The sequence below is a fragment of the Tiliqua scincoides genome, chromosome 1 (genome assembly GCF_035046505.1).
Source record: "Tiliqua scincoides isolate rTilSci1 chromosome 1, rTilSci1.hap2, whole genome shotgun sequence".
Classification (NCBI taxonomy): Eukaryota; Metazoa; Chordata; class Lepidosauria; order Squamata; family Scincidae; genus Tiliqua; species Tiliqua scincoides.
Window position 1 is genome coordinate 133,196,835 of NC_089821.1, and position 13,356 is coordinate 133,210,190.

Sequence of the window (13,356 nt, forward strand, 5' to 3'; positions counted from 1 at the left end):
GCAATCCTGGCTGTCTAGCTAAAGGGGGCGGGTAGGATGGAAAAGCCAGGTGGATTCCACTTCTCCAATCAGGTAATTTGATTATGTCGAGCACATAAGAAGCTCAAGGAATTCTGCCTGGTTTTGCCATGGAGACCTAATGCTGGTGCCTGGAAGTGCACCCACTCCAGTAAGTGCCAGAGTGCAGGATACTTTGGATAAAGGTAAGTCACTAAGATAGGGACTGTGTTTTCTAGCAAGCCACATTCCGGGAATTAAACTTGCTTCCTTCAGACAAAGCAGCAACACATGGGGGGGGGGAATCCTGTGGGCTGTGTTTGTCAGCAGCATCCTAACTCCATCTTCTGGGTGTTAATGGTTACTGTATCCATTTGATCAAACCCTTTATTTGTGCTCATCCATGCGAGGCATTTTCCATCAGCCAGCTTGTACTTTTACTACTCACTTTTCTTTCTCCCTTATGTTAATTCTTTTTCTTCTAGGCTTTTACTAAACTAGTTATAGTTTGTCTCTTTGCCTGCCTCATGGTCATGGCCAATTTGGCAGGTTATCACATCTTTTTACTTGCAGACTCTATTGTAAGTTTAATTTTCAATACGAACCCCTGGGTCTTGGTGCTCTCCTGGGAGAGGGATTTCCCCTCTAGACAGCCCTCATTTGCCTGGTCTCTGTGGACTGAGATGGTGGCAGTAGATGAAAAACAACAAATGTTTTCCCCAGTTTAGCTGCTAGTCCAGTAAAGAGAAAGTGGGAGCAGAAAGGGGTTCTTGCATGCTAATCAGTAGGCTTTACTTCCCCTGGTCAGTCTATCTTCTTCCCAGGTCCTCTTTCCCTTACAAGTACTTTGATTAACTCGTTTCACATGGAACAGGTTACAATCATTGCATTTATCCCAGGCTCCACAGAAGAGTTAGATGCCAAATTGGAGCCTTCATGCTACAGCAAGTTGTGCTGGAGGAAAATGCCATTCCACATGTGAATTTCAAACTGTGAAATGAAGGTGCCACACCTTGTGTCTGTTCTCCTTCTTCTTGTTCCTTTTACCTGATCTCCAGTGTCCTGTGTTCAGGGAAGTGTTCATGAAAATGCTTCAGCGCCTGCATCACCGCTGAGGTGCACTCTATATACGTGTAGTCAATCATGATATCACCTGTGAATCACAGAAACAAACAAGGCAAGCCCTCTCAATTGGCTGAAGTTCTACCAAAGACAGCATTTCCTAGGAGGAAGTTCTAGAACATGTTCCTTTAAAACCATGCGAGCCACTAGGTGGAAGGCTGGAGACCAGAAGTGTGCTTCTGATATACAAAACTATTTCCATTACAGTCATGTTCTATAATAAGCAGGTGCCATCTGCCCTCAAAGTGGTGGAGCATATAGAGACTGGAACTGTTTTCAGAAAACATAAATGTATAAGGCATTTTTGAGGAACAGTGGAGAGTGGTCTCTATTGCCAGGCACATGGCAACACTTCAATCAGGTAACCTGAGGCTAGGAGAGGTGGGGTGGAGAAGACAGCAGGGACTGGGAGTGGTTGGGCTGAAAAGCCACATTGCTGGCTTATGATGAACTTGACTGGGTCCCAATGGAGAGGATCGCAGTCGGCAGAGCCCCTCCTGCTGGAAAGATCTCCCATGGGCAGCAAGGCTGCTGTTGTGGTGGTGATCAGGGTGTGTCCCATTTCTCTTCCCACAAACCCTCTGAAGGATAAGAAGATTGGTGCCCAGCCTCACTCTCCTCCCCCCCCCCCAGAGTGGACCTCCCAAACCCCAGTCCCTGCAAGTCTTTGCCTCTGGTAATCTGTACCGACAGCATGGGAGAGGATTTGGTGAGGGCTCCAGTTGGCTCTCTTACTACTGTTGAAAATGTTTAGTAGCCAATAAGGATGCAAAACAAGCCTTTGATCATACCAAATACCTCCGAAGGGTTCAACAGCTCCAACAGCCAGCCCCCACGCATTGTTTCATAGGTAGAAAAGCCACCATCAGCATTTTGCATGTTCAGCAACTGAAGGGAGACACAGAGAGGAGACAGCCTATGTTTGATGAGATTTTCACACACACACACACCAAGTTACAGACACCTGCATCAGCACGTTCACTTTTTGTGGTGCTTTTGCACAGGTGCTATAGCACTGAACCAGCAAGACCTGGCTGTTTTGAGGTTTCAACTTCTGGACAGACCTCTGGAATGGAACCAGTACACTATTATCTATATGGTTTATGGATAAGATGGAATTCAAAGGAAAAGCTCCAAAGCCCCAAGCCCCCTTGAACAGCATTTGGGCTGGGCCTGCCAAAAATACTCTCACATGCTCCTTTCTAGGTTGCCCTCTTTGCACAAGTAATAGAGCTCTAGGTCTTGCTCAGAAATCTCCCTCTGCAGCTTGGGACCACTGATTAGCTGAAAAGGGTTGAGAAGATGTCATAGTTTGGGGAAACAGAACAGCTTCATAGAACAAGTGGCTATGTCTCCTTCCCCACACTCACCACATTCACGCTGTCAAAGAGGCGGCTGGGTGGGATGTGTTCCTTTATGAATGGGCACATCTCTTGCAATAGCATGACTGACTTCAGTCCCTCTGCAGTGCAGTCAGCCACAATCCAGCCACAGTCACGAGTGCTGAAGGGAAATCCACCCTGGAGAGAATCAGGCACCAGAGGTCTCTCAGAGACAGAAAACAGCAGGATCTCTTGCAAGGACAACAGATCCCATGCACACATCTTCTTAGACTTCCAACCAAATTTATTTTAGCACTTCAAGCACTGAGGGAAAGGCCAGTAAACCTTCCATCTATGATAACCCATTCATTAGATAAACCACCACCCATATATTTGCCTATTCAGAATGTCTTTTTAAAAAATTTTTCTATTAATCCCAGAAAAGTACAGGAGAGAACCATAAACAAAGTCAATAATTCCCTGAATAATTTACAGAGCTGTGGACCTGTCTCCCCTTAGGTTGGCAGGTCTGGTTTCAATGACAGAACTGAGGTTAAAGACTGACAGGGGAAGAAAATACGGAGGACAGTTATGGAGTCTTCCTCCTTGGGAACACTTTCAATGAAAGATTTGGAGAGGCAGCTGTCAGGTGGGCTTAAAATGGCTGGCCTCCATGCCCCAAGGGGTTATAGTGCTAGACACAAGAGTCCTTCCAGCTACTTTTCTACCATTTTGTGATGTTACCTTGTTCATCTGGCGGTAGTACTTCTCATAATTAGGTGGATTCTCTGGAATCTTGGGGAAAATACAAAGCCACATTCAAATAAGGCAAACATGAACAGGTCATTCCACAAGCATGCTATTTCAGAAACTATTATTTCAAAGTTGTACACTGCAGGATTGTAGGTACTCGGGGAAAACCACCTGCTAAGCCAATGTTTTCCATAAGTACGACTATTTGAGCCTGAAAGGTTATTAGTATATCTTACTGCAGGAGGGAGGGTCTGCTATATAAATTGTGTCACACCATCCCGTGTAAAAAACTGTATTGATTAGTCAACAATATGCTAAGTGACAGATCTTTCCAGATCATAATGGGGGACAGTGCAAGTAAGGTAAGAAAGCTAAACAACGGCCTCCCACAAGGCTCTGTAGTGGCACCCACACTATTTAACTTGTACATCTCAGACTTGCCAGTAACAAGGGGACATAAATTTGGATATGCTGATGACTTGGCTCTAGCAGTGCAGGGAAAAAACATGGAGGTGTTGGATGGCATCCTCTCAGGTCCTGGGAAAATATTTTGCTGACTGGAGGTTAATACCCAGTATCAGCAAAATGGTGACTACATGCTTCCACCTTAACAATAAATTAGCTAATGCAACCCCAAAGGTCTATCTAAATAACAACCTATTTCCTTACAATCCTCATTCAAAATATCTTGGAGTAACTTTGAACCGGACTCTCTCTTATAAGACACACCTCGAGAACACATCCACAAAAATCAATACCAGGAACAACATACTCCAGAAATTAAGAGGAACAAGATGGGGAGCTTCAGCCACTACTCTCAAAACATCAGCATTAGGATTGATCTACTCCGCAGCAGAATACTGTGCTCCAGTCTGGCTTAACAGCTGTCATACTAGCAAGATTGATGCCAAATTAAATGAAATGAGGATCATAAGCGGTTGTATAAGACCCATTCCTGTCTGTTGGTTCCCCCTTTGAGCCATATAGCACCACCAGCCCTATGGAGACAAGAGGCTTTAATGAAAGAATATAGAAAAATCATCAACAATTCACTTTTACCAGTGCATGATCTTCTTCATCTATCAATCAGTAGGCTTAAATCCAGGAAGCCTTCCCTGACACTCACACAACATCTGCACAGCAATTTTAACATCAATGCCCAATGAAAAGCTAAATGGGCAGTCAAACGCCCAGAAACAGGTAGTTATATAGACATTTAAGGTGCCAGGTTTCGACTTACCTCGCCAGCACTGGAAAACTTTGAACAGGATCCGTACCCTACATGATGTTAGTCAGGACTCAATGTTTAAATGGGGGCTAGTATCTACCCAACAGTGTGATTGCGGGTTCTTCCACCAAACCATATAACACATTGTGTCTGGCTGCAAACTGGGGGTGTATACTGGCCCATGGTCTGACTTTTTCAGTCAAGGTAACTCTGTCCTTGAATGGCTGGATGAACTGGACATTGACACTTGATCTAGTCTAATTGATATATAAGTCCATGTATTATATGCCATACGTTAAATAAATAAAACTGCAGGACATGCAGCCCCTAGACAGATTACTACGCTCTCCTTTCCAGGAAGGAAGGAACACTATCTCCACAAGATACCTACAGTTAGCACCACTCCAATATGGGCTATATCCACTCCACTATGACAGTATATTTTGACATGCAGTGGAATCTTTGGATGGACTTCCTGGGTTGGATGTTGAAAACTCTCAGGAAGAGTTCTCAGAGCCTTCTCAGAGTTCTCAGAGCCTTGAGAACTCTCAGGAAGAGATCAGAGGTTTGGTTTATAGCAGGGAAAATTATGCTCCTCCAAATTTATTACTTAAAGTGTTTGTCACACACTATGATACACTGCCCCAGAGAAATGCATTCAGAGACGCTGACGTTGTATGTGATCAATCTTACGGATGCAGCCCTGGGAAAATTGGAGGGCAGATTTACAGACTTCATTCCCAAGAACCATGGATGCACATAACAAAATCAAAACTTATATACATGTTAAAAAGTGAATATTTCATCAGAACTAGATCTCACAGGTTTCTCCTCCCACGCATGTATTATCTGGTAACTTGGCCCTTACCTGAGAGATTCTTAAGAATTCATGTGCATGTTGCAGGCAGGAAGAAAATTCAGGCTTCAACTGAGCACCAGCCTATAAAAAAAATTACATGATCAGGGGTGTCAAACATAAGGCCTGGGGACCAGATACAGTCCATGAAAGCTCTTTATCTGGCCTTCGGGCTCTCCCAGCACCACCATCGCCTGCTCTCAGCTGCTGAGTTGTGCTGGAGTGACTCAAACTGACCCAGCAAACAGACTCCAGCACTGCTTGAAAGCTATACAGCTAGAGGTGCTTCCTGAAAACCCCCTCCCTTGTGGCTTTTCAGTATGGACTCAAAACATTTCTGTCTCATCTGCCATTTGGGTGATGGGTTGCTGTCTGCCCTGTCTGGTAATCATGCTTTGGTTCTGCTGCCTCTTTCTGGACCAAACTGTTGCCCTCCCAATGGTTTTACCATATTTATTAATAATTTATTGTTTTCATACATTGCACATTTTATTGTGGCCGCCTTGGGCATTTGTTTTGGAATGGGAAAGGCGGGATATAAATTTTTCAAATAAATAAGATTCCTAAACAATTCTCCCCAAAGCTAGGAAAAGGAGCTAGACTTTCTAAGTCATGACAAAATGTATGGCCTTGCAGGTCAAGATATTATGCAAAAAGAAAAAAGTCACCTCCAGAAAGGCTTGGATAGCAAACGCTGTATCCCAAAGCTGTGATCCATTGGTGCCCTTAAAAAGAGAAGACAGGCATAGTTATAAACTGCATGAAGGGAGGGCTCAGACTTGCAATTCTTTCTGCCTGCAGATCATGCTCAGCTGATTCCAAAAGGCCTCCCTAGAAGCTGCTAAAGAGTATTATCAAAGGGATGTAGGTCCCAGCTGCTAGGGGGAAGTCAGAGCAACACCTGAACAAGGGTTGGAATTAACATCCAATTGAGGTAATGTTATGTAGATTTAGAGGCATCCCTGGCAGAAACTCCAATGGAGGCAGTGCTCCAGGGAAGTTCAAAGGCCAGAGAAGCAAGAAAATTTAAGGGGTTGTTAAAAGAAACATGAAATGGTTTTTATTTTGATAAAATAACATCTATTTTAATCTTGAGATTTTAATCTCTGTGTTTATGTTTTGTTGTACACCGCTTTGGGTTTTTAGAAAAGTGGTATAGAAATCCTATAAATAAATAAATAAATAAATAAATAAATAAATGTGGAGAAGTTGCAAGTTTAAGGAATCAGACCTGCCTCATGTACTGAGGATTCTCCCTTGGTGCCAGCAAGGAAATTCAGAGGGAGTCTGACACAGCTGTGTAATCAGGACAGGTAGCAAAAGTGTGAAGGTTTTTTTTAAAACTCCTAATTTTTCATAACAGACCATGAGATGTGGAACATTTTTTTCTAATTGGACACCTGGACTGCCTATGTGCCAGACTGCACAAAGGTAGAGATTACATCATAGAACAAAACGGCTAGTATTATAATGCTGTTGTACAAATCTATGGTAAGGTCACACCTGGAGTATTGTGTCCAGTTCTGGTCGCCACATCTCAAAAAAGACATAGTGGAAATGGAAAAGGTGCAAAAGAGAGCAACTAAGATGATTACGGGGCTGGGGCACCTTCCTTATGAGGAAAGGCTACGGCGTTTGGGCCTCTTCAGCCTAGAAAAGAGACGCCTGAGGGGGGACATGATTGAGACATACAAAATTATGCAGGGGATGGACAGAGTGGATAGGGAGATGCTCTTTACACTCTCGCATAATACCAGAACCAGGGGACATCCACTAAAATTGAGTGTTGGGCGGGTTAGGACAGACAAAAGAAAATATTTCTTTACTCAGCGTGTGGTCGGTCTGTGGAACTCCTTGCCACAGGATGTGGTGCTGGCGTCTAGCCTAGACGCCTTTAAAAGGGGATTGGACAAGTTTCTGGAGGAAAAATCCATTATGGGGTACAAGCCATGATGTGTATGCGCAACCTCCTGATTTTAGAAATGGGTTATGTCAGAATGCCAGATGCAAGGGAGGGCACCAGGATGAGGTCTCTTGTTATCTGGTGTGCTCCCTGGGGCATTTGGTGGGCCGCTGTGAGATACAGGAAGCTGGACTAGATGGGCCTATGGCCTGATCCAGTGGGGCTGTTCTTATGTTCTTATCTCCCTATTTTTTTCTATCAAATGGAGAGTTATAAAAAGAGGGGACAGAGTCGCCATTTTGCGTTTTGCCATTTTCTGTTTCCCTGAAAAAATGCTGCAGGTCAGTTCTCCCCAAAAGGAGAGCAGGGAGCTCCAGTTTGCTGCTAAAGTTAGACAAATGGACTACCTCACGGAACCATCTCAAAGATATGTATGCTTGGGTTAGCTAGTATTACTCATTTTTGTATACTGGATTGCCTCACAGATTAGACCAAATACTCCATTCCTTTAGGCCACCCTCACAGCAGCACAACTAGCACAACCAACCTAGACATTACATTAACTCAGTGGCCCTGCTTGAATGGTAAAAGCCATATCTAGAAGGGAGGTGGGTGAGAGATGGCAGGAGGGCCAGGTAAGGGGTGCTCAACACTTTCTCTGCCAGATATATGCTTACTCCATATTCCCACCTCTCCATGGGGCTGGCTTTAAATGCATGTTTTCCCACATCTTAAAACCCCTTTTCCCACACTTAAGAAACTTTTTGGAGAAAAGTTGCTGGAATAGGGGTAGAACCTGAAGCAAGGCTTATTACCAGGGAAAGGTTTATTAACTCTATCTCCAAAATGGCCTCTTCTCCTATCTCAACTGCCCCTCAGAAACCTCCCAAAGTGGCTTTTTTTCATTTAAACATCGCCATTGGCAAGTGGGTGTGTGTTATCTAGATTAGCCTTTAAGAGAGAGAGAAGAAACCCCTATCTGTGCCAGAAAGCTTTACCTGCATCTTTAGGCCATCCAGTCCCAGCCTGCAAGAAAAGAAAAAGGCACAATGTTGAACACTGGCTAGCCATAGCCCAGTGTCGAATTTCACCAGGCTTCATTACATCTTGACGAACATATGAAGAAGAGCTGGGCCAACACAAAGCTTGCTGCAGAAGCTGCCATGGAGGCTGGATTCAGCCTCCATGAGCTGGCTTAGTCCTGAGGAGGCGTAAAGGTGCTTTAAACATGTTTGCGACCCTCCTGAAGGGCAGGATTGAGCCCTAAGTCACTTAGGGAAAAAGTGTTCAGGCTTTGTTGCAACCATAAGAATGTAAAGGTTTGTAGTTTCCATAAAGCAGCTTTACCAGAGATAATCAGGAATTCTAGAGACATGTTCTTGAAATGCAGGAGACTTCTCTCCCTCCGCATACCAGCGTGCTAGCATGTTAATTGTTTTCGATATCTACAAGACAGAGAAAGGTCAACAGTTACTTCCATTCACAATACTAAAGCCATTAGCCTCTAAACTCAGCTCATGCATCAAAGTTTTTGTAAACACTCAGTCAACCAAGTCTTCTCAAAATAAAGAGCTGGTGGATTCAGGGACCACATCCCAGCAGGAGTGACAAGTGTTGCTTACATCAAATCAAGTATTTATTTTCCCACCCAAGGCCCATACTTTGCTGCTGTCACTTCAAGAGACTGATAGCCTAAACCTATGCACATATGCCTGGAAAAAGTCAAAAGCATTTCATTTTGTGGTAATAATGTGGGGCTACAGCCACGAGCTTGATAGGACCATGGAGACATATCTGAGTTAGCATGATGCTGCTTGTGCTCCACATCATTGTACTTTATGGCTCATAGAGATATAGATCAATATAACAGAAGGGACCACCACCTTTCTTAAGAGGTCATATTGTGCAGAGGTAGTCAGAAGTCAGGTTCTAACTCCTGACCTTCTGCCACATCAGCTCAACTCTAACTGTCCATTTGGTACACTGAGCTCTGGACCTTTAGGGCTCCAGTGCCAGCCTGACCAAGCTGATTCAAAGGGCCAGTCCTAGCATACCAGCATACCTAGCATACCCTATAATGGCCTGGCCTCAGAATTTGCTCTTCTCTGCAATTTGCAACTTATCTGCAATGAAAGGTTTGTGTCTAGTTCCTGCTCCCTTGGAAACTGACACCTCCCTGACCTAGACTACACAGTTGCTTCTGATCCTTGTTTGCTGCTTAAGGACTTGCCCCTTGCTTGTTTCAGACAAGGCACCAACTTCCAGTCTACTTGAGTGGACAACTGGGTCCCAGAACTGAGTGGCCTGGAGCTTGACAGAACTGTAGTAAAGGGAGTAGGACAAAATCTTCTAGGTTCTACAGAATAAGTTCTATCCCAAAGCCAGTTTGTTCTAAGCAAAGCTTAAAATAACCTACAGGGCCAATGCTAATGCACTTGGTGAACCGGTCATCAGCTTTGATATGGTCATATATCTCTGCCATGGCTCGACGTCTCAGAGTCTTGCTGTGGTATTTCTCATAGGTGTTGGTTAGTGCTGGAATAGAAGCAGAGAGACATACAGAGAAGTTGTGAACTGGTGAAGAGTATAAAGCCAATATGGGCTAGAACCGTGTCATAGCCAGTTCTAAACCTTGCATCATTGTTCATCCCTTATCAGGCTCTCTTTATCAGTGCTCAGTTTTGTCTGAGGAAAATGAGAAAACAAAATGTATCAGGCTGCTAGCCAATATTTTACATACAGCTCTGCAGCCAGAGCTGCAAGCAAACCCAAAACTACCTCCAAATGTGCAAAAATCATTTTCATTCTGTTTCCCAGTGACCTTGCACCTGATGTACACACCACAAAGGCAGTGGTTTCACCCAGCATCAGCTGTAAGATCATCATTACTGAAGAAGTCAGGATTCAGCAATATATCAAACAACAGCAATTGCATTGCCAGGCCCCAGTGGCATCTGGGAACAGGTGACATTACAGAGGAGGGTGGCACTGTCATCCCTCCCCTGTGCATGTGCAGCCCTCACCTCCAAAAATAACTCCATTTGGATCCTTACAGAGCTGAAGGCAGGTGGGAGGGTCTATTTCACGGCATGCCTAATATGAGTTCTGTCATCCCCGCAGTGGAGACAGGAAACTGCCACTCCACCATAGGGGGGAGCCATGTACTCCAGGTCCACTTTAGCTACATCACTGAACAAGAAGCCAGAGAAGGAACCCAAGAACCAGATGGAAGAAAAAAAAAAAACATAGGAAGCCAACAGACATGCCCAGGGAAGCTTTGAGCTAGGGTTCACCTTTTTAACAGGTTGTATCTCATTCCAAGGAGCCCTATCTGGTTGTATGATGAAGACTTCCACCATATACTACAAAGTAAGCATCTCCTGAGTGAAGTCAGCAGGAGGCACCAAAGGCCAAATTGTGAGGTAGAGTCCACAAAGGATGCTACTATTCAGTATTCTTACACAGTGCAAAGGCAGAGTCTTCTGTTCTTCAAACAGATAAAAAGAGAAAGTATGTGATGAATACATGAAGTCTGGGTTTTCATAGAGAGGAGATGGGGGCTTATATTATTCATATTAATTACAAACATTTAGCTAATATGAGGAGTACAATCTGTGGAAATATGACTGCCAAGGGGTATGCAAGTGAAAAAGGTTGGGAACCACTGCAGTACAACCATTAGACAGATCCTTCTTTAAGGTGCCTGGTGTGTTAAACCAGAGACTCTACTTATAACATACAATTTATACCTCTAATGGAGACTACCAGCATTATCACCACCTTCTGCTGTGTCCAGGGTCATGACTCTCTCTACATACTATGCTCATAGTTTTTCTATGCTGGACACATATCTGATGCTGACAAATGCAGCATTTCAGCTAAATAACTAATGGACTGATGTTTCACAACTGCATGCTACAGGCTGTCACATCTCACCAAGTTCCTCCATGACATGCAAGAAAGCAACAAGTATGACAGGCAACCAAACATTCCCTCTGCAGAACCAGTTTGCAACAAAGACTACAATGCTAGGACTACCGACTTGGAGGCAGGCCACACTGAGCTCATGAATAGCCAGGAGCTGCACATTTCCTATAACAGCCACCTGAAGCAATGCAGCAATGTCTTTCTGATGAATTGCTAGGAAAAGCATCCCATGAAGTACCTTTTAATTGTACTCTCTGTTCTCTTTAGGGACAATGGTGGTCTCAGTTTCGCCCTGGAAATCAAACAAGCCTTTGCAGGCACAAACATGTAAAACAATCGTGCCACCTTTCCAAGATGAGGGTCACCATAGTTACCTATGCAGTGACTCATAGTCACCACACATAGTGAGGTGTGTGGCACTCACCATAGACAATTGTAAGCAGCCAGCTGTGTGGTGTGTAAACATCGCTCGCTTCAACGTTATTCCTCTGCGCTGGCCAGTCAATGCTAGAATAGTCTTGAACATACAGCTCCTGGGAAGAAAAGTCACAAAGATATTAAGTAGCTGAATTAACAAGGGAGATGAAGATGGAAGCAGAAGCTGCAGAAGCTCATTTCTAATCAAGGTACAATGCTGGCTCAAGACAGGCTATGCTGCAACTCCAGGCTAGGGCTCAGAATGCCATGCATTTGTATACTTTTTGAAATATTGCATTCTTCTCACGGATCTTTGTGAAGGGAGAGCTGCAGAATTTTGATTTTTGTTTTGTTCTTCATAAGCGGCAGTATGGCATTGGAGGCAACCAGGATGGATGTCACATGACCAGTGACTTTTGGCAACTCTGGCAAATATACTCATACAATGAGGGACAATGGGTGCAATCCTAACCAACTATCCAGCACTGGCATGTGTGTGTTGCACCCTGCAGTTGGGAGGCAGTCACGGATGCCTCCTCAAGGCAAGGCATTGTTTGTTACTTTACCTCAGAGTTGCATTGCCCTTACCTTGGTGCTAGAAAGTTGGTTAGGATTGTGGCTATAGTCTTTTAAGCAAAACCTGAGATTTTGTAAAGGTTGTGGTTCCCAATTCAGCATCCATTGTACTGCAGAACATTATCAGTTTAACGCAAAAGGTCAGATGGGAAGCGGAGTGAGGAAGAAGAAAAAGCCCCCAAGAGGCTAAAAATAGCAAGGCAAACTAAGCTATTTCTGCCCGACGTTACATATCCACAACAGGGATCAAATGTGTGCCCCTGTAGGCTGGGCAGAAATGGGTTAAATACAGTAGGTCCTTGGTATCCACAGGGAGACCGTTCGGACAAATTCATGGAGGTACTGGTCACAATGGCTATGTGCTTCCTCCAGGTTTAGCAGCAGTATGCCCCTGAATACCAGCAGGGGAGCAATAGTAGAACATTATGCCTCTCGCTTCACTGTGGGGCTCCCAGAGGGCCACTGTAGGAAACAGGAGCAGGTGGGCCTTTGGTCAGATCCAGCAGGGCATTTCTTAAGGACTCAAAGCTCCTTTGGGACTACCTGTCGAAGGCTCAAGACCAGTTCATCTTCTTCCACCGTGAGGTGTTTGGCATAGCAGTAGGACATTGGGAGGTAGACCTGACGGCAGTGACACCAGAGAGTGGAAGGATGGGCTGGCATCCATGAAGGAAACAACCTACCATAAATCAAAAAGAGTGCCTATGATCAGGAGTTGACAGCATGCTTGTACTTTAGAGCAAGAACTCTAGAGAGAGGGCCAGAGTTACATTTTGACTACCAAAGAGGTTTCAAGACAGATTTTATGCTATGCCATCTATTTAGTTCTAGTAATTTCTAGACCAGAATTAAAAATTAAGCATTACGAGCAAAATTTTAAAAGGTCAAATTTTCACTTGCTCTGATCACAATATTAGCAGACATTCGGTTTTCGTCCAGTCCAGTTTTTCCCTAGTGAACTTTTTTAAGACAAGTGTTCCTGTGACTGCTTATCCTGCTTTTCCACCAGATGTGCCAGAAGTTGAACCTGAGACTTATCTGTTCCAAGTGCCTGTGCACCCATCTGCTTGACAACATCTACCATTTGTTTTGCTAAGATACATCTGAAGCTGCAGAATGAATACATTAAAGCACGCTTACCATATCTCAGGAAACAGCGAGTGCATTCCTTCCCAGCTGTAGACATTCAGGACAGCCAACCAAAATTTACCCCAGGAAGCGATTCCCACAGCACCACCTGAAGAGCCAAATATAC

The 13,356-nt window shown here is 44.2% G+C and overlaps 1 protein-coding gene across 3 annotated transcripts in view; it reads right to left on the bottom strand.

Moving 5' to 3' along the window:
• Positions 1-13,356, bottom strand: part of LSS (lanosterol synthase) — a 33,937-nt gene that overhangs the window by 11,353 nt on the left and 9,228 nt on the right. For all 3 annotated transcript variants that reach the window (XM_066631486.1, XM_066631496.1, XM_066631478.1), the window contains exons 6-17: positions 13,242-13,338; positions 12,645-12,780; positions 11,533-11,641; positions 9,598-9,716; positions 8,529-8,626; positions 8,180-8,207; positions 5,947-6,003; positions 5,291-5,362; positions 3,186-3,236; positions 2,490-2,639; positions 1,911-2,007; positions 1,045-1,150 (exon numbers count right to left, since the gene is read on the bottom strand). In XM_066631486.1, the coding sequence (XP_066487583.1) occupies positions 1,045-1,150; positions 1,911-2,007; positions 2,490-2,639; positions 3,186-3,236; positions 5,291-5,362; positions 5,947-6,003; positions 8,180-8,207; positions 8,529-8,626; positions 9,598-9,716; positions 11,533-11,641; positions 12,645-12,780; positions 13,242-13,338 (1,120 nt within the window). The remainder of the gene's footprint in view (positions 1-1,044; positions 1,151-1,910; positions 2,008-2,489; positions 2,640-3,185; positions 3,237-5,290; positions 5,363-5,946; positions 6,004-8,179; positions 8,208-8,528; positions 8,627-9,597; positions 9,717-11,532; positions 11,642-12,644; positions 12,781-13,241; positions 13,339-13,356) is intronic.